The 25,975-nt window shown below is 45.0% G+C and overlaps 1 protein-coding gene across 1 annotated transcript in view; it reads right to left on the bottom strand.

The window, feature by feature from the left end:
* The window catches only part of LOC149360748 (gastric triacylglycerol lipase-like), a 55,845-nt gene extending 35,470 nt beyond the window's left edge, over positions 1 to 20,375 (bottom strand). Inside the window, exons 1-3 of the mRNA XM_089567910.1 lie at positions 20,292 to 20,375; positions 20,112 to 20,201; positions 655 to 759 (exon numbers count right to left, since the gene is read on the bottom strand). Of these exons, the coding sequence (XP_089424036.1) occupies positions 655 to 759; positions 20,112 to 20,201; positions 20,292 to 20,375 (279 nt within the window). The remainder of the gene's footprint in view (positions 1 to 654; positions 760 to 20,111; positions 20,202 to 20,291) is intronic.
* Positions 20,376 to 25,975: the final 5,600 nt, after the last annotated feature.

The raw sequence follows: 25,975 nt of genomic DNA on the forward strand, positions 1-25,975 counted from the left end.
CTTTTTGTATATTCATAGTCTATAGACTGTCTATGGGCAAAAGTCCAGTAAAAGTGTATGGCCATAAATCTATAGATTGTCTATACACTGTCTATGACATTTGTATTGTCTCTAGACTGTTCTCTAAGATTTGTTCACAGATAGTCTATAGACTTTATAGGCAGAAGTCTATAGACTGTCTAAAACTTTTTTGTAAGTGCTAATAGAAAGTGTTTTACTAGTCACCAAATTTAATGTTGCTCCATGGCAGACATTAGGCTCGTGTAGAAATTAGAAAGACATTCTTTTGATGTTTGCCCAGGGAAAAAGTTGCGCGCGTATTTTTGCGTTTGAATCCACGTTTTCGGTCCAACAGCAGCCAAGCCAAAGACCAAGATTTCATCTTCCCGGCATACCTTTGGTGGATGAAGTGCAGCGTTGCCAGTTTTCCATCCAGGTAGAGATGAGAAAAATCTGTACGAACCAGAGCTCTGGAGGAGAACGTCATGCTGGTGAAACATATGCGGGTCAAATCTTATTTCATCTCGCGTAGACTTTCTTGCGTGCTTACCGGAACTGAACGTCGGAATGAAGAGGCATAAAAAGGCTGTCAAGAAGCAAGTATACCGCGGTATGCTTTCTGCACGTAATGAAAAGGCTGCAGCACCGACTCACCACGTTTCGCGACGCATCCGAATCCATGTGGATCCTGCTGTGAGCGCAGTGAATGTTCCCCAGAACGAGTGCTACGGCGCGGCACAGTTGCTGCAACCTCATAACCTGTTTGAAGAAAACACCCCAGTCGAAAAACACAACAGAAAAAGATTCTGTCGTCACAACGAATTTTCTGTGATGTTTTTGACCAAAAAACTGTAGGAACAACAGAAATTTTTGCAATGATAACAAAATTTTTTTGTAGTTATTACAGAATGAAATTTTCGCAATGGCAACAGAATTTTTTGTAGTTACTACAGAACTGCAGAATACAGAAAAGTACTACAGCACTACAAAAAGTCATACAAAAAAAAACCAAAAATCTACCGTGACGACAAAACAAAGATTTTTCGTATTTTTGACGCGGTCATGTCTTTGTTCTCGATTGGGACGGTCCTATCGTCGTCGTATCTTAGGCTCTCATTTCCAAACACCTAATCATCGATGAGGGTATGTCGGGAATTACGATCGTTCATCATGTTAAGGTTTCGTCGGTGACAAAAACTCACATCGACTTTGTCTCCGGTCGCCCGAAGCTGTGTTGCAAATCACGGCGGGCGCTGGCCCCCTACTTGACAAGCACGAATAGCCGCTAGCCTTTTTGCAAACAGATTGTACAGGTACCGGCCTTACAATAACGGGTATGTTGCACACTCCACACTCCACACGACACAGAACGGGACGCTCGCGCTTTCATAATGAATCTGTTTCGTATATATGCTTGTACTGCCCTGGTTAGACATCTCCGGGCCATAAGGCCGCCTGTACAGCTGCGTAGTGGGGCGCTTCCGACGCCATAATTAATGTCCGAATGTGTGGATGGGCGAGGATGATGTTGCTGCTTCCGGTTTAAAGATTTGAACCTTCAAGGCTGAAATTAGACACAAAGCTCCAATGTACAGCGCAAGAGCGAACCTCTTGACCTCGGGGCTTTCGATTACAGCTGTATGCACCTAAGCCTTCCACCTCTCCTCATCGCGACTTTCCGCGTTTCCTCGTCTCCTCGTCTCCTCCACTTCCACACCCCATTGCGTTGAAAAAAAAAAAAATGTGCTCGTTTACGACGGCCTCAGAGAACCAATGCTTTTCATCCATGACACGAAGAGCTTATGCATGGTGACCAAAATTAATCTTCATAGGTTATATTTTTAAAGTTAGGCTCCTGCGAGAAACATGAAATCCACCTCTGCACTTAAGTTATGTTGTCAGGGGAACCCAAAGTTAGATGATAATTGTTACCGTCAGGCATCTAATTAACTACAAATGCAACAGCAGGTAACTGAAACCTTACTCCTAGTATCAATATTTATTGTCAACGAGCAGTAGAATTTGCTGGTGTAAAAATATGGAACAATATACCCTGCGCAATAAACATGCTCGAATGTTTCCAAAGGAACTTGAAGAACGCTATCTGCAGCTGCTTCCCCTCGCGTGATTTGCTTTCCCTTCATTCACATATTAGATAGCAAGCTTTATAAATTTTGTTTACTTCGTCACAACGTCAACCATGACAATGGGTTCTCAAAACAACGCAGAATGTTGTTTGCTGTTTAATACTATTCTCATTCACACCACTTTTGTTGCGAGAGCAACACTACGCGAGTCGCCGAGCCATTTCACGGAGCCGAGGAAAGGCCATACTGCGCATGCGCGAGGACGGCGCACAGGTGGTGCGCCGCCGCCGTCGCTGCGCGGGTGACCCAGAGGTGCCGCCGCCGCGCTCGCCAGTTGCGCATGCGCAGTAGCGGCGCATAGCTAGCGTGCCGGGGCCGCCGCCGCTGCCGCGCACTCCCCATCACTTCTTCTTTTCGAACGCCAAAGAAAATTGTAATGTGGCATTGATGTTTTGTGTGGTTAATTTTGAAAAAAAAGGAAGGCGTTTTTCTTTTTATTATATTTTCCTTTTTCTTGCTACTGCATAATTGTCTAATATTTACTACTTGGTGCTGCAAAATGCACACCCGTTGTTTTCTCTGAATTTTGTTCACTGTCATGACTTTTACCTTTCCTATTCATTGCCTGAATTCTAGCTTCGTGTCGGACCTGTCGCTATCCTTTGCCTATTGGTCCTGAAAGTTTTTTTTGTAATTTTTTGAATATTAAGATGAGAATAAAAATAGTGATGATGGAAAAAAAACAAATCGATTAACGAACTGCTTAGTGACTGCATTAAGCGGGGATTCAACAGGATAGCTAAGCGGGCGAGTTGGTGATACATTATGCAAAAAACAGCGCGAACAAACGGAGACGAAAAGAAGAATACACAGGAACAAGCGCAGGAACAGCGCTTGTTCCTGTGTATTCTTTCGTCCCCGTTTGTTCGCGCTGTTTTTTGCTTAAGCGGGGATGTTTGCATCGCAAAATTAGATGCAGTCGTTTTCTTGCACAATTCCATTTGGTACAATTCTCCTAGCACGCTTGAGTAACGAGAGAGTAGTTTCCAAATTTTAAGCTCTCTTAATTTGCGCATGCAATGCAGCGTGACAGTCGGCGCGAACTTCCTCCAGGCGTGAAGCGGCTTTTTGTCTGCCAACGGCGTAGAGCGACCGTTGACGCTGATAACTGTTTCCCTTATTGACTGCCACCGCCTGGCATTCGATATTACGATAAATGAGAGGGAACTTTGGGTCGAATATCGGGGAACACGCGTGCGCTACACCAGTTCTACCAAATGGAATTGTGTAGAAATGCAACCGCCTCTATTCTTCCAATATAAACATTTACGCTAGCCGCAGTCGCTAATAAGTTGCCTAATATATTTTATTTAGATGCCTGGCGGTGAGGAATATCTCAATTTCTTATGTGCTGTGAAAGATCTTGCTTACCTCTCTGTACCTAATGTGAAGAAACTTGCCGAGCTTAATTTTGACCGCTGTGTATAAAAAAGACGTTGCACGTGGGTCTGTTTCAAAGGCGAGCTCCTAATTCAAGACTTCGTCCAGTGCGGCTTTAAAACTCGCCATGAACAGCTATAGCGCCACGTTGTTGTAATCTGAACCGACATTGGTGTTTCAACCTAAGTCCTAAGCACACCATCATTCTCTAACTCTGGCCGATGTTAGTCACAAAGTTTCATGTGCGGAACAACGGACACAATTCTTTAACGCAATACTTCAGGCTGATATACAAAAACTGGGCTAGAAAGCATCTTGCGCTCTCTTTCTCTAGCAAACTGTAACCGTAACACAGCATCGGTACTGCTGCGCGTTACACTTCTGTTCAATATGACTACGGTTCGCCTGGTTTTAGTCGCTGGCATCGGCAACAGGCGTTGCATATCTGTGAGTATCCCGAAGATTAAACAAACAGAGGCCTTAAAATGTTGTCACGCTTTTTTTTGTGGAAAAACGTGGCAACATAATCTTTACACTTTCCTCCTTTGTGTGCGCAGGAAGTAGGTTGGTTGGTTTATGGGGTTTAATGTTGGTTGGTTGGTCTATGGGGTTTAACGTCCCAAAGCGACTAAGGCTATGAGAGACACCGTAGTGGAGGGCTCCGGAAATTTCGACCACCTGGGGTTCTTTAACGTGCACTGACATCGCACAGTACACGGGCCTCGAATTTCTCCTCCAAAGAAATTCAGCCGCCGCGGCCGGGATCGAACCCGCGTCTTTCGGGCCAGCAGCCGAGCACCATAGCCACTGAGCCACCGCGGCGGCGCGCAGGAAGTAAGCAAAAGGCCTTGAGAAAGGGCGCACATGTTTCCCCAATGACCGCCAGATAGCACTGAGAAAGTGGCGTTGTTCGTGCTGTTGCCATACACGTGGACAGTAGAAGCATCATACTGGAATACCCATTCATCATGAGTCTGCAGCGACTCGAAGGTCTGGTTTGGTTTGGTTTGTTGGGGTTTAACGTCCCAAAGCGACTGAGGCTATGAGAGACGTCGTAGTGAAGGGCTCCGGAAATTTCGACCACCTGGGGTTCTTTAACGTGCACTGACATCGCACAGTACACGGGCCTCTAGAATTTCTCCTTCATGGAAAGTCGGCCGACGCGGCCGGGATCGAACCCGCGTCTCAAAGGTCCCTTCACTGAACTGAGGGGAAAGAGATGTTAGTTTTCTTAGTGCGAAAGCACTAATCCGGAGGTTCAGAGCCTAGCAAAATCGTCTAGTGTACGAGGTCTGTTAGAAAAGTATCCGACCTTTGGCCGTAGAAAAAAAACTTGCATAACTGGACCGTTGCAAACCTAGCCACCTTCAAAGTGGTCTACTTGGGACTCCACACACTTCTCCCAGCGGTGCTGCCATTGTGCGAAGTATTCCGAAAAGGCCCTTTTTGGAATGGAGTTTAGCTCAGCTGTCGTTGCAGCCATAATGTTCTTCCTTGTCTGGAATCGCGCTCCTTTCAATGGCCTTTTAATTTTGGGAACCAGCCAGAAGTCGCAGGGGTCATATCAGGACAGTAAGGAGTCTGTTGAACTACAGGAGTCTTGTTTTTCGCCAGAAAATCTTAATCGAGTGCGAGGAATGTGCAGGAGCATTGTCGTGATGGGTGCGCCAATTTCCTGTTGACCTCAGCTCCGGGTTCTTGCGCCCCACAGCATCATGTAGGCAACGGAGGACATCCCTGTAGTACTCTTTGGTCATTGTTTGAGCCTGTGGAGTGCGTACTCGTGGTCTGCCACACAGAGGGTGTCAAAGAAAGCAGTCAGCATCACTTTCACATTGGTGCGCACTTGGCGGGCCTTCTTAAGTCTTGGTGACGTGGAATGTTTCCACTGTGACGACTGGGATCTGGTTTTCGGGTCGTACCTGTACACCCAAGACTCGTCACCAGTGATTTGATGTTGATGAAGTCGGGGTCACTGTTTGCGGAATCCAGCATGTCTTGTGAGACTGAATCACGAAGCTGATTTTGCTCCACCGTGAGCAGCTTCGGCACAAATTTCGCCGCAACTCTCTCCATGGCCAAATCTTCGGTGATAATGGAATGTTCGGAGAAATTGCTCATGTCCACCTCTTCCTCGATTTCTCGGATAGTCACGCGACGGTCCCGCATCACCGCAGCGTTCAGTTCGGCAATGACCTGGTCATTTTGGCATGTTGGTAGCCGATTGGAGCGTGGCTCGTTCTCCGCCGATGTGCGGCCATCTTTAAATCAATTGTACCACTTCTTAATCTGTGTGCTGCTCATAGCATCGTCACCGAAAGCCGTCTGAATATTTCGAATGGTTTCCACTTGGCTGTCGCCCAGTTTATGGCAAAATTTGATGCAGTAGCGCTGCTCCTCTCATTCCGCCATTTTCCTTGCAATAAAAAACCGACGAGAGCACTGCGCCCTGTCTCACTCAAATGCTGCGTCCGAGCGACTGACGCTATCGGCAGGCGGGAAAAAATTCGTGCATGCGCATGAAGGTTCAAGGTCGCCTGATCCAAGCGCGCTTGTTTCATATCCATCAGGTGTTCGCAAAAAAAAAATAAAGTCGGATACTTTTCTAACAGACCTCGTATGTCCGAGAAACTGTCCAAGCGTGAGTGCTCCGTTGTTGTTGTCAGCATTTGAAAAATGGCACATACCCACACTGGGGGATCGGTGAAGAATCGGGAGGCAAAGGTTTCTATTCACCTATACACAGTAAAGGCAAAGGACAAGCACACGGGAGCGCAACACCAGGGGAGTCTACCACAAGGAGGGCAGGGAGTGAAGCAAGATATGAGTTTGGATTGGAGAGATAGAGAGAAAGAGAAAAAAATGAAGGAATGAATAATTCAAAATGTAAAAATTCAGGGGGCACTTTGGCTCTCTAAAGTGCTGCAAGGCGAAAGCATTTCCTGGCCACTGTTTGTTTTTATTTACTTTTTTATTTTTCATATTTTGTTTTATTTATTTTTGTTCCTTTTCTTAATTTTATTGTTTTTTATTTTTATTTTCACATCTTATTTTACTTTGTTTTTATTTTTGTTTATTCTATTTTTTATTTTCCTTTTCTTGACTTTACTCCTTTTATTCTATTTATGAAGCCCATGCATACACTAGATGCGCCTTTATTCATGCTGGAACCTTGAGCCTTTTAAGCAGTGACGCCGAAAGGCAGACGAATCTGCCGACGCGTCTGTCGACACGGCTGCCGACGCGTCTATCGACACTTCTGCCGACACTTCTGCTGACGCGTCTGTCGACACGGCTGCCGACGCGTCTGTCGACACTCCTGCCGACGCGTCTGTCGACTCGGCTGCCGACGCGTCTGCTAACGACAGTATGAGGCATTAAAGGCTTTCGCCTTAATAAAGCTCCGTCCCGCGGCGCTGCCCGCTCATCATTGTCTTCTACGTAGCAAAGATCCGTGCTTTCGCACTGAAAAGAATGTGCTAAAAAAAAAACATTCTCTCTAGTTTTTTAATTTTTGTTCAGTAAACTTAAGCTGTGACAACGATGAACTGCTGCCAGAGAGGAGAAGAAAAAGAAAGAAGGGAAGAAAGGGAGAAATACAGAATAAAATGAAAAGAGCCACCGAAAATCAGTCTGAAAGGAACTAGTTAGACCACAGAACGTGATTATCAACACCGCTCATGTTCGCGTAACCTGTCCCAGTCTGCCAAAATTGCCGACGACGTTACGTAGTCGTCTTATCTGCATCGAGGGTAGTCTGCGGGACAGAAGTGAGGGTCACTAATATTTTATAAAAGGGCAAGGCGTCTTGGGTAGTCGGCGCGCCTGAAATCGCCATAGACAGACACAGCAGGCCTTTTGCCTTTCTTCCCTGATCGTCGACGTGCTGCTCACGGTACGAAATGTAGCCTTCCGGACTCACATTCTGAAAGAGACTCGTTACATGATGAGGCACTTCCCGCAAATCCGCCTGAGACCCCAGGCGCTCGCAAGCATATCACATGTGCGGTCAAAGCGTAGGAGGGGGTGGGTATCACTGCTAGCGCGCTTGTTTGACACAGTATAGGATACAAAAAAAGTAAAAAGCAACACCAGTTGACAACGTTGACCAGTGACCAGCCGCGTGCTGTATTACTCCTCTAAACAATCCTAGCTGTAGGCGAAATCAGCATTTGAATGTCGCACTCAGAGGTATCAAAACTCTTTCAGTTGTGATTCCTTGTGACTAGCTTTTTACTCAGGTGGGAAGAAAAGCTTTAGCAACGGACTGTTTCTTTGTAGTGGAGAAGCAGTGTGCCGTGATAATGAATGTGGGCTACGCCCACATTCATTACCACGGCACGCTGCTTCACGGCACTTTCATGCATTATCACGGCACTTAACGAACTTAACGATAGAAAGATGGGTTGGATAAATATGACGTTCACGAGAGGACAAGACGGGACAGTCCCATCCAGTCTTGTCCTTTCTAGCCAACGCCCCGTTTGTGCAACCCATCTTTCTGTCGTTATGAACCAATGTGACCAACAACGCCTCATCTTGCTGCGTACTTATGTTATAATCTGTTGTAACTGTTTTACTTTGGAACACGATATTCACGGCGGGTAAAAATTTAAGAGAACCATGCGCATAGAAATTATTCTGCGTTTAAAAAAGAAAAACACGTTACACTGCTATTTAGAAGCTCCCAGCAGTAATGACTTCACATTATTTTACTCGCTGAATGTCTTGTGCTCTCGAATGGGAGCAAGAAGGGCGTGGACTCTTTGTCAGGCATCCTTTTGCCTTTTAGTCTGCGCCCTAGGCAACTGTACCATTGAGTTGTCTAAATAAACACTTTGACTTTGACTTTGACAAATTATAACTCCCGCTCTTCTGCATCAGGAGTAAATTGCTCTTGCGACTCCAAACTTATCACTCATAGAATTGAAGAACCTGTTCTCGCTAGAGATAACCGGTTCGCACTCACGTTACCGTTCACTGCAGCTAAATGAAACGTGAGCAGAGGCAAGCTGCGAGTGTGGAAGGGCTAAGCGATGGAGACAGGTGCGCGGGTTACCTGTTTGCGGCGTCCCACAGCCCGCTGACCCGAAGAACAGCCTTGGCCAGGAAGTAACTGAGGACGGCGGTAGCAGCACGCGGTCCGCAGCTCCCATGCCCGCAGGGTGCCGCCAAACTGGCCTCCTGCGACAGCTTCGCCGCTTCTTCGCCGCCCGTTCTTCGGCTCGCGCGATTGCCACCGCTGGCCGGGTGTCTAATCCGGCTTTTAGAGAGCGCATTGCCGAAAGAAACGCAAGAAAAATGTGTGAGAAATTCGCAGGCTCCTTGGTAGGCTGCTGTCGGAGGGTGCCGCGTGGGCGCTGTGGATTCGTTTTCTTTGTTTTGATGATGGTGATGTAATCAGCTCTGACGTCTAACGAATATATCGCAATAAAACGATGCCAGTTTGAAAAAGAAATAAACAAATAAAACAGAAGTTGTGGCGATGAGAGATGGCGGGTTTTTAGCCATTTTGTTTTGCGAGGAGAATGACAATGCTATGCATTTTTTTTAAGATTTCAAAACAACCACGCTTTCAGCGATTCCAGCGTTTCCATTCATTGAGCCATGAGCCTCTTCTTGCTGCAGCGGATTTTCAACACCTGGCATTTCCTTGGAGTGTGCGGATGTGCAGTTCGAGACAATGTGAGGTGTCCATGACCCTTTTGTGCTGCAGGATACCGCGGCTAAATCTTTATTTATGCCGATCGAGGCTTTCGATATCCAACCTTTGTGAGTCTTGTGGCGAAATTGAGTCTATAGAACATTTTTTCCTCTCCTGCCGGCGGCTCGCTGCTCTCCGTAGGATTTACTTCGAGATACCCCTCGCTCCGCTTGGGCTTCCTCTATCTATGCCGATTCTCTTATCCTTCGGGGCAAGCGCAGGGGATATGCCCTGAAACCAGTGTGCGATTATATTCACGATTATATAATTTCATCTGGTAGATTCCTCTGCTAGAATGTGAATTCACAACTTTTCCTTCTCCGTATTTTTTGTTTTGTACAAATTCTAACTCTGCGTCCCAGAATTATAAAAATACTCCATTCCTTGTACATGAGTGCGTTTGTATCCGCTATGCACTCTGGCCAATCCCCCGCCGTGCGCATGTGCCATTAAGCCTGAGGAGATCATCATCCTCAAGCAATCATTATGGTACTTAGCGACTGTTGTCTAACGGGCAGCGATTTGCGCACACGTTGTAAAGCGCGTTGCCATTTTGTGCAAGCTGCACTTGCTCGAGAGCAATGATATAATGAGATTGATGGCGCTTTGTTCTGAAGGCAGCCTCTTTGGACGACATTTCAAGCTACAATGGTGCGAGTTGGTGGCTTCGGTAACACACCACCAAAACCCATCTCGGTCACGTTTTGGTGCCGGCCGGCGTAGCAAAAACAAGAAAACAAAAGAGAAGTGTTTGCTCATAGGCTGCTATTCCATGCTCGTTCCATATTTTATATTGCATATTTCATATTTTCCTTGTTGCTGAATGCACAAGGTCGAAGTGTTTCATCTAAAAAGTATGCGTTGGTGGGGTTTAAATGTAAGCCAAATGAATGGTACCTTGTGTCTATCAACGGGCCAATTAGTGTATAACTTCAATATTTACCGCTTTACAAAAGCCTACAATACTGAAAAAAGCGTTCATAATTCCTCAATCCTTCCTCCTGACGCGCACTAAGGGGCTTTCTTAAAGAAAGAACCCTACTTATATTGTTCACCTACATTAAGGTATTTGGCGGAAACTTAAGATGGGTGTCATTGATGACTACGATGCATGGACAAAATTTGCGGGGTGCGGATTCACGGAAAAAAGTTTATTACGGAACGGTTAGGCACAAGAGGTCGATAGAAGCAAAGAAGCGTGAGGAGACATGCATGTTCCGGTGGGCAGAAGAATAACATCTCACTTGCTAGCGAGGAAACGTAGAAATTATTATTTTTTTCGCAAATCTGCATCCCGGAAACTTCTATCCATGGCTGTGCAACACTTATCCTGGAGTTCCTTTGTAACAGTTAGAAGACCGAATCGCGTGCATTGCAGAGCACACAATACTGAACCCTTCAATGGCAGTCGGCTTTATCGCAGCGGCTAAAAAGCTGTTGCAGTTGCTACTGTCAAGGTTAACCCTGTTTGATGTGCAATCTAATGTGATTTGAAGGTGATCACTTTAGGCTTTACCTTCTCATAATTAACTTCTCTAACAGTAATATTCTTTAATTTCTCAAGAAATCTGCAACGAGTACGTGAATTTAGCTAGACGAAGGATTACTTTATCCAACACCGTCATGTTTGTTGCACACTGAGCGACCTTGAGTCCAGGAAAAATTTCTTGGCACATTTTAGCCAGAACGAGCGTCATAACCTTCAAATCGGGCAAGACTGTACAGTCAGACAGGAATAGCCCAGGGCAGTGGCACATCCCTTAACGAATGCAACACCGCGCCATCAGCGAGGACTCACCGCTATCGATGAATCTGTAAAAGAGATGGAGTGCTTACGCGGAAGCCGATCTCTAATGCTGTCGCTCTGTACTCTTAAGGGTAGATTAACCGTCGTCCATTTTTTTTCTGCAGTGAGCAACACGCATCGCTCAGTCGACGTAGAGCGAGAGAAGACAGAGAAAGATGTTTATTTACAACTCCATACAGGCAGAATGGCCCAAGCTATAATCCTCTGGCCTGCTTTTCTGCACTAGGGCAGGGTTAGAGGAAAGGAAAGAGGGTTGTGTCTGCGAACATATTACGTTTGCGCCTAGCGATGGCTTTGGGCACAGGCCCGCGCTTCCTAGGACGTGTAGGTACGCCTTAACCGCCCGAGGAGCTTTCGAAGGTTCTCGTCATATGCTCATAAGCTCGCCCTCCTGGAGAGATCTGTTTTCTAAACGCGCAAATGAAGCATACGTGGGACTAACCAAAGTTACTTTATCCACAGTTTCATGGATGCACTGTATGCAGCTCAGAACGGAGAGTCCGCATGGGCAATTAAATTGGGTGACCTTTGGTGCAAGCCACGCCTAGTCTTAACCAATGCAGAAGGCTTGAGGTCGCTCTGATTGCGTCGCGGAAGGCTCAAAGTCAGATACTTGGATGAAATCTTTAAAGGCGGGTATGGCGAACTCCTGGTTGTGGCCAGCGTCCCCCGGACCCCCTGGGTGCAGTAGTGAGAAAATCATCATCACCATCATTAGCCTGACTACTCCCACTGCAGGGGAAAGGCCTCTCCCATGTCTCTGCAGTGAACCCTGTCCTGTACCAACCGCGGCCGCCCTATCCCGCAAACTTCCTAATCTCATCCGCCCGCATAACATTCTGCCGCCCCCTGCTACGCTTTCCTACTCTCTTGGAATCCACTCCGGAAAGTTGGCAGCTGTCAATCAAAGAAGACGAAGAAGATCTAACTGGCAATCGAAGGAGACTGCGGCGACGTATTCCTGAGACTGCGAGGTTTGTGGGCAGCACCAGCTTCTTTGTACATTGTCAAGGCAGGCTGCTTTGAAGAGGCCCAGCATACGTTGTCAGCGTCTCTCTGTTTTCCTGGGACATCCGTCGGATGGCGAACTGAAAGAGAATATGTGGCGGTGGAAAACAGGAGTATTCATTTTTGAAACAGCGCAACAAAGACGGGACGTGGAAACTGAGGGGTAAAGACAAACAGGCGCTGACTAACAACTGGGTTTATTGAAAAAAAAAAACACACAAATATATAGACAGAGTTAGGAAAGATTAATCGCCACCAGTCAACTCATGCCACATGTGACGCCAGATACCCAATCTCCCCTTCGGAAAGGGCGACCGATGGGCAACTAATGCACGTTGCGCCTTTCTCACGTATAAGAAAAGCTTCAATAACTTCTCGCGTCATCTTATCACAATGGCGGAACACGATATTGGTGTTCTTATAGTCGGGGGTACATTTGCATTTCTTGCAACGGAATGCACCTTTAGCGAGAGGGTCTCCTTCTGATTTTCTTTTTTCGTAATCTTTTTCGTGTTTACATTTGCACTTTCTGCAGTGGACCGCCACGTGTGACAGGGGGTCTTTTTTTCTGGTGTTCTCATGTTCCATGAGTCGCTTGTTGATGCATCTTCCTGTTTGGCCAATATATGTGGCGCCACACGAGAAGGGAATTTGGTATACTACCCCTACCTCGCAAGGTACATAAGGGGAAACATGGCGCACCTTTACCCCTCAGTTTCCACGTCCCGTCTTTGTTGCGGTGTTTCAAAAATGAATACGTACCAACTTGCCCAAATTTCTGCTTTACTAAACAGGAGTATGTTCGTCGCAGCTATCAGCGTAGAACCCCCCTCCATTGGGTGTACTGGGGACATTTTGGTTCGCCTGGATGCGAGCAAAGGGAAAGTTTGTGCACGGAGCCTCCGGCATTGAAGCGATGTGCAGCGCAAGCTTCGTGCGACGATGTAATTGGGCACCACCCTACGTTACATTTGTGTGCGCCGGTGTGGTTCGACAACTTGCGACTTCATGCCTAGTGGTGAGCTCGTAACACATAAACAAAATAAACACGACCGTCTTAAAATGCTTGGTGATTAAAAATACCGGGAGTTTTCGAAAAGTGTTATTTGTGCTCAATAGTAGACTTTATTTCAGTAAAACATTCCAAATCTGATATTTTGCTCTTTGTACTCGTTCAGGCGCATTTCCGCACTTCCACCTTTTTTGTTTTGTTGTCTTTGAAATCCTGCTTACCAGTAGTTTTGACGTCACCAGGAATCTTATTAACGCATGGCTCATCATGATTGCATCTTTCGCAATGCTTTTACAGCGAGAATCACACAGAAATTCGCCGAATAACGGCTCTACGTTGCAACTCTGTGGCAACGGCAATTCCATGCGTAGCACAAGTTCGTGGGTTCCATCGTTGGTGCGGCGGGCACACCTCGATGGAGGCAAAACGCAACATACCCATCAATTCTGGACAAAAGCATTTTTGAGCTGGAAACCTTCTTTGAACGCCATTTTTTTCATATAATGTAAGATTTCGCTATACCAATCAACGTATCCGCAGGTCACCACATGGCAGTTTTGAATTTTTTTTCTATTAACGTTTTTGCTGCCGGCAAAAGCGTTCCACATTGATTTTTTTAATGGCATCTTTAATGTTCGATACAATAGATGGAAACGCTTTATAAGAAATATTTTGCTACATATCACAATGAATCACTGCCTTGGATGTTTCCGTAAGGGTACTTTACAATTTTCCGATTTTCAAAATTTTGTCTAAAATTGTTGGACGTGATATTACGAGTGGGAGGACTGCCTCTTAGATGCCAGCCTGAAGCATTGCCTATACTTCCTTCCTGTCGCCAGCACATTCCGCCATCTTTCATCTTGGCATGCGTGGTTGACGCGTCGCACAAAGGGGACGACCAATCAGCTTTGGTGCGCCAAGCTATGGATGTCTGAGATGCTTAGTATGAATCCAAAATAAAGTGCTGGATAAGTCGCAGAAGTCAGGGAGAGCTCAGCTCAATCTACTGTTCAGTCAAAATTCCTTTCTTGTCACCGCGTGACAACTGACTGCGTAGTGGTCTAACAGCGCCACCGGTCTAACAGCGTCTTTACGCGTTAAGTGGACGCAGCGCAACCTCAGGTTAAGGGGACGAATGTGGCAGCACCATCTGTGGTAAGCAAACTTGTAGAGCCATCTCGAGCTAAGCAGGCTAAACTGGATGGGGCGTGGCTCGCTCTGGTGTTAACCCCCAGCGGACGTCGACGAGCCTCGCTCGTCATAAACATACGGACATTCCTGGCTAATGACGAGTCCAGCTTGTAATACTTTTTATGGCAATGAGTGTCCGGTTCGAGGTCTCATCCACTGGTTTTAATTTCACTGAGGGATTTTGGTCTTACCGGTGGAACAAAGGCAGTTCTATTAAAAAAAAATATCCTTTTTTGCGCTGTAGATAAAGTATATTACCTATTCTTGGAATAAAAAATTGCTACTTTTTTGTGGTTTTCGGAAAAAAAAAGGTTCGTTATGGGGCTAAAGCGACAGTGAGGAGGAGTGCATGAAGTTACTGAGTTCAGTAAAAGCTGATTTTCTGCCGTTTTCTTGGTATGAAAAAGTTTTTCCGGTGGCAAAAGGCGCAGTATGCCTGAGAGAAATGAATTAGAAAATTCTCCTGCCACTCGATTCAAAATCGTGACGCCTACACTGGAAAGAAGTGGTTTTCACCTTTCTGAAGGGAAAGAAAAAGCAGCCTGGCCGCTATGATCATGGCCAAAAAATGGGCGTCGACGCCCGCAGTTTACATGCGAAAACGACCGGTGAGGGTGACACCTGCGCTTCGTGTTATGGTCTTTTCTAGCTTAAATAAAGTCTGTTTTCGGTGAGAGTAGTCTCTGACTTATTAGGCCGCAGTACTGTACTATACAGTGAACGTAAGTTTGTCTTCAGTGTTCCTTTAAACCCAGTCGAAGAAAACCTCAGAACCCTCTCCAAAATATGGCAAAATATGTGGAGTTCTGTTGTAACAAGAGACTTTTTGTTGTTTTGTAGTAATTTTCTAGAGTACGTTTCCTTAGTTCTTCAGTCTTTTTCTATAGTAACCACACAAAATTCTGTTGTTAGTACAAGTTTTTGGTCAAAAGCATTAAAGGAAATGTGTTCTGACGACAGAAGTTTTTCTGTTGTGTTTTCTGACTGGGAAATGACCTAGAAACAACTCTCGCTCTACTAAACGAAACCGCCACCTAAATTCAAGTGTTTTACAAACAAGCTAGAGGTTCAAATTCGTTTAAACACAAAGTTAATCGTTATCTCTATTTTTATGTTCGCTGCAGATGAGAACTATTGAGTGCACCGAGTAATGACATAGCAAACCGTCTGCATTTGGGAAGAGTATGTTATGATACCTTTTATTGAGTCACTCAAAAAAACTCGTGATCGCCATGCAAAGAAGAAAAAAGTTAAATCCGCTTTACTTTTTTTTGTTAGCAGAATATGCTGCCCGAGATCACTGACATTTTTTATTGCCGATTTGAGGGCAAGGGTCTAAAGGCTTTCAAGCCAGAAAGTCTCATGTAGCTTTAGGTTACGCAATACGCCACTTCCATATATACTGCATATTCTGGCACATTGATGATTACCTAAAGAAAGTAATTAGATATACCTATGTAAACAGGTTTGTGGAATGAATGAATTCTGAAAGGGACCGAAGTGAGGTTCCCTGTGTCCACATAATGTGGCATGCTTCACTGCCGTTTCGGTAAACTTTTAGCCATGTGCAAGTCCTGATATATCTCACTTCGAAACAGCCACGTAGCAGAAGGCGGATTTACCCTTCCGTGTTGCGGGTACAAGCACAGGGGTCATCCAGAGCAGGTAATAAACTTGTGTAATGAATACATATTGTAGTGATTCCTAATTATGCTCGCATTGTCCGCAGCGTGACCTCCTGTGAACAAGCACAATCGTATAGGTGGTGTTAGGCCGCGCGGTGAAGTGAGAGCGGGTGCAGCAAAGAAGGTGTTGTCTTTCTGTCAAAACCAATGCAGAATCTTCCAGACTAGTAGACCGCCAGCCGAGTCACTCTGTCCTTCTTGCTTCATTCACTAAAAAGGTGGCGTTGGGTGCAATCAACTTGAATTTGTTGTGAAGTTCGAGCCGCCTCGCATTCCGTGCCAGCAGTTGGTTAGCTGTTTTTCTTGTTCACGCTGCACACCACCGAAGTCTTCTGCCCGATTACGCAGTACACCACAGCAGCCCTGCCAGTTTCAAGTATTTGCAGTCGTGCAATTGGAATCTCGCGCACTTCAACGAAAAATTGACGTATGTGCTATAACCGGAAAACCTTCATGTAGAAACTTTTTTTTTTATTTCCGAGTACCCTCAGGGTTCAACAGGAAATTACACAGGGGGAGGAGGAGGGATTGATGGGAAAGAAGTATCATAGGAGAGAATAAAGCAGAACAAAGGTGCGCAGCATTTATTTTTGAGAAAGAAAAAAAAAAACAATCATACACATCTAAACAGGGCGAAAAATTTCAAAGTATGACATAGAATGCATGAAAAAACGATATTAGTTTAGCACTGAGCAACAAAAAGCAATAAACACTATACAGAATCAGAAAATATTACGAAGTGCCAGGGTGCAAAGAAAAGTTAGTAGTGCAGGCTGAAAATGCGGCAAGTTCGGCAATTACGCGATGCTGGATGCCAAAGAATTCTACTAATTTATGGCCAGAACTCGCAAAATGAACGCACTCCTTACTTTGCCTTTCAAAAAGTACAATTATCCTGAGCGTTTTACCGGCGTAATGGACACACCCTTCAAATTTTCAGAGGTTTTTCGAGAAAAAAATGTTCATTCACTGATGAAAGTTAACACGGTACCCCAACATGAAACATTTCAGGTAAAGTTGAATAAGTAAAGTATTAACTGGTAACCCGCGAGCTATTTGCCATCAATCACAAACGGATGAACCATCACTGACCTAAACTGGAAAGGCGGTTATGTGTAATTAGACGACTGTTAGCCCGGTGCGAAGATGTTGAGGGCGAAAACTAGATGGAAGAGCACGCCGGCCAAAATAATCTGCGGGATGCAGGGTTCTCGTGCAGACTTGTGGATAGCCGTTATACATTCCCTGACGTAAACCTGAAAGGGGACCCTTTCTTTGCATGTTCGTAGCAACCCCAGAATTTCTGGCGACATGACTCGAGTGCTGTGGCGGAAGCGAAGTAGATGAATAGGCATAGTGTCAGGCTTTGGGCAGTATGGGCTAGATTCTGTCTGATTGTTGGTGCTGTCCTCCGTTGGGCATCATTCGATTGTGTTTCAGCGTCTGTCATATCCGATGTGAGGGCCAGTCCAGTACACTCTTATCACGAAATGAGTAAAGAGACAGTAAGCTCTCCTCCAACTCACTTTCTTTAATGCAAAGGAGTGCGATAGAGGGAAGTTTACTGCTTTTTTACTTGCGTACACGCGTATTCGTGTTCAGAGTGTATAGTCTCTGTGCAGTAGCTGCCATATTCTAGGTAATGGGTGTAAATGGCAATGCTGCGGTGTTTGTATTTCATTATCAGAAGCATCCCGATAAGAGGGTGGTGGTTAGAGAGTGCTGTCAGTATAGTGGTGGAAACGGTCAGGTAGCACCAGTTATAGGTTGAGGGTGGTAGAAAGATCTTAAGACAACCGGGGCATACGTAACACCCAGAAACAAACTTTAATTGTTACCCTTCGACGATGTTTCTTCTGGTTCACGACATGGCAGTTGTTGCATTAGCGATCGCCAGCTGGGCTATTTGTTCGCTGGTTTGGACAATGATTACGGTGTACGTGATGAGTGCGCCGGTCATCTGGAAAATTAAAAGTTATGTACAACTTTATTCACAGGCGATTTACAGAAGTCCCCATTTCATGTGTTACTCAGCCTTTAAAAACTACGGGGATGCTGAGTCATCCTAAGGGCGGAATGTGAGGGCATTATATTTCACATTTGTCGCAACTTCTGTGTGTGTCTGCCTCAGTTTCGTTGGTCCATCAACCGCCATATTCGGAGCGCTAGATGCAGTATCAGGTATCCGCTATGCTGTGACGGTACCGAAACTTGCATATATCGCAACTTGTGTTCACATTTTTGATTTCTGTTCTCTTTTTGATTTCTGTTTGATTTTTGATTTCTCCTCACATGTACACGAGATCTATCGAAGCAAATGTTATGCATAAATAAAGGTAGGGCTGTAAGAAGAAAACATGTTTTTGCATTATCAATTTGCGGGGTATTCAATTAACAGTTAGGTTTACAAATGCACTTTGTCAAAAGATTAGAGCCCAGGGGGTTTGCTTCTGGGCTGCATTGCTTTGCTCGTAATGCGACCTCAGCGTCCCAAATCTCTGGAAAGTAAGATTTTTGGCCCTGCTCTCTCCGATGCTTAGGACTTCCACAAGTGCTGCAGGAGCGCCAAAATAGTGCTTAGAAGCAAACCCCCTGGGCTCTAAACTTTGACAAAGGCTGTACCAATGGTAAAAATGTTATCGTTTTCATATGTCTTGTAACGGCCTTTACATGACGGGGTGATCCACTGTTATTTCCTGTGGCACGTTTAGGGAGCCTTTGCAAGGGGGCTTGACTATGTAGAAATCAAGGCGCACCTTCACCTCATATTCCATCTATATGGCCTGGAAATTTATGTCAGACACCCGCTAACTTTAAGAGCAAATATAAGTTTTACGAGCACTAACACAAGTAATGTCAATATCAGTGTTACCGTGGATGATAAGAGCCAACCATCATTAATATACTAATGGATTCACTAATGTGACATCATCTCCAACCCGAACAACGCCATCCAGCGTGTGTACCATTCATATTTTCATCGTTAATATTGACACAACTGCTCATTGTATTGACACACTCTCCTGTGGTGATAATGACCATTTTCCAATTTTTATGTTACTAAGGAAATAATATCTTTTTGCTGGAATCAGCCATACTTGATAAGAGCACGTCAAACAGCGAACTTAATGTCGTTAAAACGTAATAAAAACGCTGCTAATAACCTGAAAGAAGCTTACAAACTATTTGGTGAAATCCTGTCATCTCGATAACTAAAATGCAACCATGTGCCGTCAATGAGAGGTTGAGCTCGTGAGCGTTGCTCTTGTTAACGAACTGTATCCAGTAATAGTAATTGAACAAGATGTAATCTGCACTATGCATTCTATTTTGCAGTTTAAAACAAAATAATGCAACATTTCATTCTTTGCCTAGAATTACTAGGTACTAATGGTCTCTGAAGCAAATCTGAAAGATAGTGGGATCGTTTCTTTAATAGGAATCAAATTCGGTCCTTTTTTGCTATTTTTAAATTCGGGAATATTTAAAAAGGCAACTAAAATAAACATACCCGTCCAGAAGTACTAATTCTCCCTGACGGTACTAGACAGGACCGATGAATACTGAAGAAAAGCTTCAACCTCGGGTTCCCACCCCACCTCGTCACTTTATCGTCCTACAAGGCACCCCTTCTGGAACGGAGAACTTTTTGAACGATGCGTGCGGTTTTTTATTTTCTGCTTCCGAAATTTTTAACAACAGTCAACAACTCACTAGTTCTATGCCACCGGAAACAAAAAAAAAAAAACGTTGCATATAAATGGAGACAAAAAATGTAGTCGAAAAAAATTCTTGTATTGTTGTGCACTGATCAAGACTTGCAACATGTCGAAATTTCAAAAACGGTTATATTCGTGATATAATTTTGATACTCGTTTTCTTTTCCGTAAAAAATTAGCGTGTCTTAAAAAACTTGGTTCCGTTGGCCGGTGTGGACATATTTCAGATCACGCGTGAAAATTCTATTCAAAACGAAATAAAATTGCATGGCACCGCGACTACCACCCTTATCTGAACACATCCATTGTTTCTGACGAGAAAATTTCAACGAATTAGCCCACCGGCAAGTGTATTTTAATTGGGCTGAAAGCTTATGTTTTTCAAAGAACTCGGACGTAAGGACACTAGTTGCCAAAAGACACACATGTACGAAGTTCAATACAGCGAGACTTACCGTAACGATGAGCGGCTTGCTCAGTCGAAAGAAACCAGCACCGCTAATGCACATCCCTTCGGGGTCGATGGTGCCGTGGAAATGCAGAACCTGCGTGAAACAGAAAATGCAGACACATATTTTACCTCCTGGCGCGGAATCGGGATGAAAACAAAAGTACGAAAGAAAAGAAACACTGACCTCCCTGAAGTAGTCGCCTGTGGCGTTGACAGTCGTAGTGGCTCGAACAGATTCCTTCAACTTTTGTGCCTTGAAGAACAACATTGGTAAACAATGCAGTTTTTATTTTCGTGTGAATTGCTATATAAAGGTCGCGGGAGTTTCTCGGGATGCACCCTCAATGCCTTTTTTTGAAATGCGTAATGTTTTACCATTCGTTAAATTATATATCTACCGGTTGATAACACGGCATAAGACAAGCTTGAAGTTCAATAACAGGGCGTTTTTATCACTGTTTAATTTGAGACGACCTCCTGACGTACAATACTGTCTTCGCAACCGGGAGTCATGGTCTGTTCCGTTTTCTAGGACGGGCAATAGATGCAACAGCATTGAAAATTGCATAAGCAGGCTTCTAAGGGAATTAATCTCAAAAGATGCAAATGTATGCAGCATGAAACCAGCCGAACTTAAGGCGTATCTGCTGAACTTTGAATAAATGTGCGTTCAACCGATCACTGCTCAAGGTCGAAATAATCTTTGAAGCAGTTTTCTTTTGTGTACCTCATATCTTTCTGATTGTGATAACAATAATATATTGTTCCAGTACATGACTTCGCAATGCCTTTTTGTTGCACTGTACGCCAACAATTCGTAAGGACGCAGGGGTCCTGTCAAGCTGTTTTCTGACAACGTTTTGTCCCTGTGCCCTGCATTTCTTTGTATAGAAAGCAGAAATAAATATTTGATTTGATTTGGTTAAAAATCGACCCATACTTATTATCCAAAGATTTTCTCCACGCCAATGTTGCTGTTTTCTCTCCACTAGGTTTAAAACTTCTCGAAGGGGCGGTGTTTTTAATTTCACTCAAATCCTTTAAGTTGTCTAAATTTGTCAGAACTGCAGATTTTAATTCGGCTCATCAGGGGCAATGCTTACGAAATTCTTCTCAAATGACAAAAGCTGTCTCCAATTTCTGGTCTATCCAGCGAACAGCCTTTTTGCGTGAAATGACCGGTTTTAGCGCTTGGAGTTCGTAAGATTTTAGGTTGTGCCTGAAATTGCATGTGTTCATTTTTGACGTTTAAACCGCGTGGCCCGCTACTAGAAATTTACTAACAGGAATGTTGTAGCCTGCTGCACTATGACGTTCTGTAACTTCATACCCTCTTCAAAAACCATTTTTTTTTTGCAAGCCACATGGACTGCTTGGCGCACTTACCTCATCAGACAAAGACTGGCTGATGAATGACAGTTCCAAGAAGCTGATCGAGACGTACCAGGCATACAGACTATTCAGGCACACGTCTAAACGCATGAAACCATTCCTTAAGGGCGCGTAAAAAGCTACGCACTGCATCCAAAGCAACAATGCTGAAGAGAGGCTCAGGGCAGGATTCCAGATGGCGTTGATGAAAAATTTCATCTCCCTTATCTTCAACATGTTTTGCCGTACCGAATCTACCTTGAAAGATGTCCGTTGTTCGTCTCGCAGCGTTGCAAGGGCCATCTTTCCTGCGACAGTAGGTCCACATTCGTCGAAGGCTTTCTTCTGTGCCCGCACGTACCACACAAGGACTTGAGTGGTGGATCTCATGACGAGGTACATTAAAGAGTCGTAAAATAAGTAACCGCTAATGGAAACGAATCTGGCGGCCATTGCAGCTATAGTCCACCATGAAGGACTTGTATAGGACAGATGCTGAATGGTCGTGAAGACCATGATGCTAGACATTCCGACGGCTCCGGTCATAATGAGGAGCCTGAAGAAGTTGATAACACATTCGTATTTTCTTGAGTCGTGTGCTGGGGGAAGTGTGAATGCCGAGGATGCCTCATACCTGGCGCTCATACGAAAGAACTCAAGTAGCTGGCCGGAGCCAAATGTGATGGTCGCAAAGTTTATGAGGGCCTTGACCAGCAGAGCGATATTAAGTATTGCCGTGACAGCGCCGTTAAAGCTGTGGACGATGTCCATTCTCACGGCCATTTGTACGAGGTGCACAGCTTCGAAATACAGCACTACGATAAGCCACGCTAGAGAATAAAGGGTGTAAGGTGTGATCAACGGTGCCCTGGCCTGGCCCAACGGGTTATCGGCTAGGTTGTCGATGAAGTAGCATCCGAAGAGGCGGCACAGTCGGCGGCAGAGGCGGAAATTCTTAACCATGCAACAGTTCATCCTCCTCGTTTGCGAGTTTTGTATTTCACGGCAGCGCAAGGGGGCGAGACGGTTCCAGCTCCTCTCGCGGGGCCCTGCAGAAAAAACGGGATTTTTACCGCCATGTTCAGAAAATATAAAGTATGACGTTATCAAACATACCTTTCCGCAGCGAACTTTTTGTTGTTGCTTACTGGGAGCGAGCTCCGAAAAGTGTTTTAGCCGATTAAAATATTGGTTGAAATTTATAGTGAGACATCAGTTTGATTAACGCCTTTTACGACGCTTACAAGCAGTATTTTCTAGTGCACGCAGTAGTGTAGCCATTAGAGGGCGGAACATGCCCTGACTTCCACTGAGAAGTTAATAGTGGATCTAAAATAGCTGCGAAGTAGATATCATTTCAGTCTGAAACGGACTCCTGACCTTGAGCCTACTTTCTAGGGCAAAGTAAACGCTCGATTCCCAAACTACCGCATGGAGTAGAATATTAAAAAGAAAACGTTTCGTCCTTCAAATCTGCATTGTTAGTGCTTACCAACAACTGTCGTCATAATGGTACGGCTACGTCGAAAGTTTTCGTCCGCCCTACACGCGTGCATCTCAAGATTCGGTGGTTGAAAGACGTTATAAGGCATTCTACCAGCATCAGTTTAACAATTCGTGTTGCGAAAATCTAGTCACGTCACGACGTTCAGCGTTTCTCCCTCTGCTATGGGACTCGCTTTTCACGGCACTGATTCTTTTTGCCTTGCTAAAGATTCGCGCGCTGAAGAACCAATGGGAAAGTGCTTTCTTTCTCTGACGCAGAGTTCATTGCATTCGAGGCAGCCGTAACTTTCTCTACGCATAAACAGTGGTTCTGCGTGCCGCGGGCCGAAGCTACTGCGAACTTTCATCTGAACCACACTGAAAAAGAAAAGAAAGAGCTCCGAGCTGACGTTGCTTACCGCAGAACACGTCGAAGTCCGGTTGACAACCACGCAAGTGATGATTTTGAAAAAAGAAGTAGCTTGCAGGGGGATTTCACGTGAGTGTGGCAGAAAAATGCTGAAAGAAGCCTATGCAGCACAGCATACAGTATTAAGAGGGCGTATCATATACTTCTTTATTAATCGGCAAAAGCTTTGCGATTGATCGAACCTAGCACTGGTATCGACGGACGTCATTCGATATTTATGGCGTGTCCCCGCAGTCAGATCAATGGGGTTTTTCTAGAAAGGGTTCAGGAAAGCGAGGTCTCATATCCATAGGGCGGTCTTCTGGTGGACAAAAAAAGAGAAGTTAAAGAGATGAGTACTTTCTTCTGGAAAAAAAAAGTGCGTTTGGTGGGATAGGACGATCGAGGCGCGACTGATAAGTTTCTTCAATCGATGAACTCAATCCACAGTTTGGTAGCCACATGAATGTGTAAGCAGGTTGCTCTCATATGAAACTGGAGGGCTCAGGAAAGGACATTAATTCCATTTTTTTCCCAACTTGTTTACCACGACGTGCGGGGCGTGAATGGCGTCTGTGTTGAGTCTGCCGCGAGCTTACAGTACGACTTAGTTCAACAGTCACTCCTTCTGTCCGGCAACTGTGATAAATCGAAAGCATTAGATTGCCATGTTGACGCCGGAAGTGTCCGCAAAATGTGTCGCCGGAAGCTGGTCCCCTGTTTCGTCTCTAGTTATGTGGCATCATGGGTCATGTGTCATTAGGATAAAAAATAAGAAAACTGGGGTCTAGGCGAGAATCGAACCCGGGCCGCCGGCGTTCGAGATGACGCGACAGGATGACGTTAGATTCAGATAGTCGTGACGTCACACTCGAGCTGAGCCGCACTCGCTGGCACGTGCAAAGAGGGGCGACAAGCAACGATGCAGAGACGCGCGGCGCAATAACCGCGTGCTGCTCAAACTCTGCTTTCAGCAACAGATATCACAGATACAGACGAAATACTGGTTGACTTCAATGCGATGGCAGTGTTCACGAATACATTCGCCAAAATTTTGGGCAATCGTTCGTCGTACAGCATTCCGGGATGTGTGACAGCATTTCTCTTTGCCTATAGCTACACGGTCAATCACACTAAGCGCGAACACAGCTTCGCGTGGCTGCACACGTGCGGAGAACCATTGTGACTAAGCCGGTAGCAAACCCGTGCAAAGAGGCAGATGACACGAGTCACCATGTTGAGGTCCCTCTTCTCGTGCGCCACTGAGCATTGATTCATGAACGGGTTAGATGCAGTGGCACTTCGTAGGTACGCGGCCACGCGGAGCCGTGTTCACTCTAAGTGTGATTGACCCTGTACATGTTTTAGTCAAGTTAAAGGCTAGATTTCTAGACAGGGTTTCGGACCAATGACATATGCACCTACAATTGCATGCTCTCTCAAACTATATTTTTTTTTTTACCGTACTGTACCATTTAGGTGAAACTGCCACTCCGCGAATGAGAGAAACCAAGAATATACTACGAAGACACAAAAAGCGGAAACCTTAGTAGGTATGATTGCACATTTCGTAATTTAATCTCGCACCTATAATCTGGCACCGGCTTTGAGGTTTTTGCGTGATCAAATAGTCCTTCTTTGTATTGTCCTCAGAACTTTGAAGCGAGTGCCAAAAAAAGGCTTCATATTTAAGTCCAGTTTTCTGAGTAACACATGTGTTTTGTCTTCCATATAAACATCAACAAAGTAAAAAATGCGCTCATAATCAATTTTTGCGAAGAAAACACTTGAATGGTGTTTTTCTCAGTGTCCATTTTATGCAATCTAGAAGTGTTTCTGCGCTTAAGGTCTAGTGCACTGCACTCAACGGTTCTTCGGTGCTAGAAGAGGGAGAGGATACAAACCCAGCGTAATTGGAAAAATTTATTTTTACATTGAGCCAACTTCCCTTGCTGCGCAGATGGTTTTTAGTACATCCTGTTTCCTGCTTACGACGCTTATTACCGCTCCTGACCTTGCAGATTCAACCACCCCGCCCGAGGAGGAGGAGGATAAACTTTATTTCTGCCGACAAAAGTTGCAGCTGGTGTGGGGTTACAGCCTCATAAAGGGGCCATGAGCCCGTGGCGTTCGCCGTGGCCATGAGCCATGAGCCGTGGCCCTAAATGTCGCCGAACACCCCGCACGAAAAACAGTCTCATTGCTGCTATTGCCAGCTGCTAGGTTCAAAAACATTTCCGCGACAAAAACAAATGCCGATATAATTTTCAGATAGTTGTAGAAAAGAAACGAAATATTGCGGAGTCTGGTTCAGAGCTACTATATTCACCGAAGCGTTTTCTAAGAACGAAAATTCGAAATCTATCTCTTGCGGTGCGAATAACAGCACCAATGCCGATGACAGGTGCGATAACTGTCTGGTTTCTGTGTTACCTAGCCGGCAGTTAGGCCTTGCACTTTCCGGTTTTAACCGAAAAACACCGCTAAACATCTGCCGTTAAAAAAAAAATAATGCGGAATCATTTACAATTGCAAACTGCCGATTTCTCGATATGTTCCACTTTTGATGAAAAACTTGCCATTTGTTCTTCTTTAAATGCGCT

Source organism: Amblyomma mixtum, chromosome 2 (assembly GCF_055824585.1).
Source record: "Amblyomma mixtum isolate Tamu chromosome 2, ASM5582458v1, whole genome shotgun sequence".
NCBI classification, from domain to species: domain Eukaryota; kingdom Metazoa; phylum Arthropoda; class Arachnida; order Ixodida; family Ixodidae; genus Amblyomma; species Amblyomma mixtum.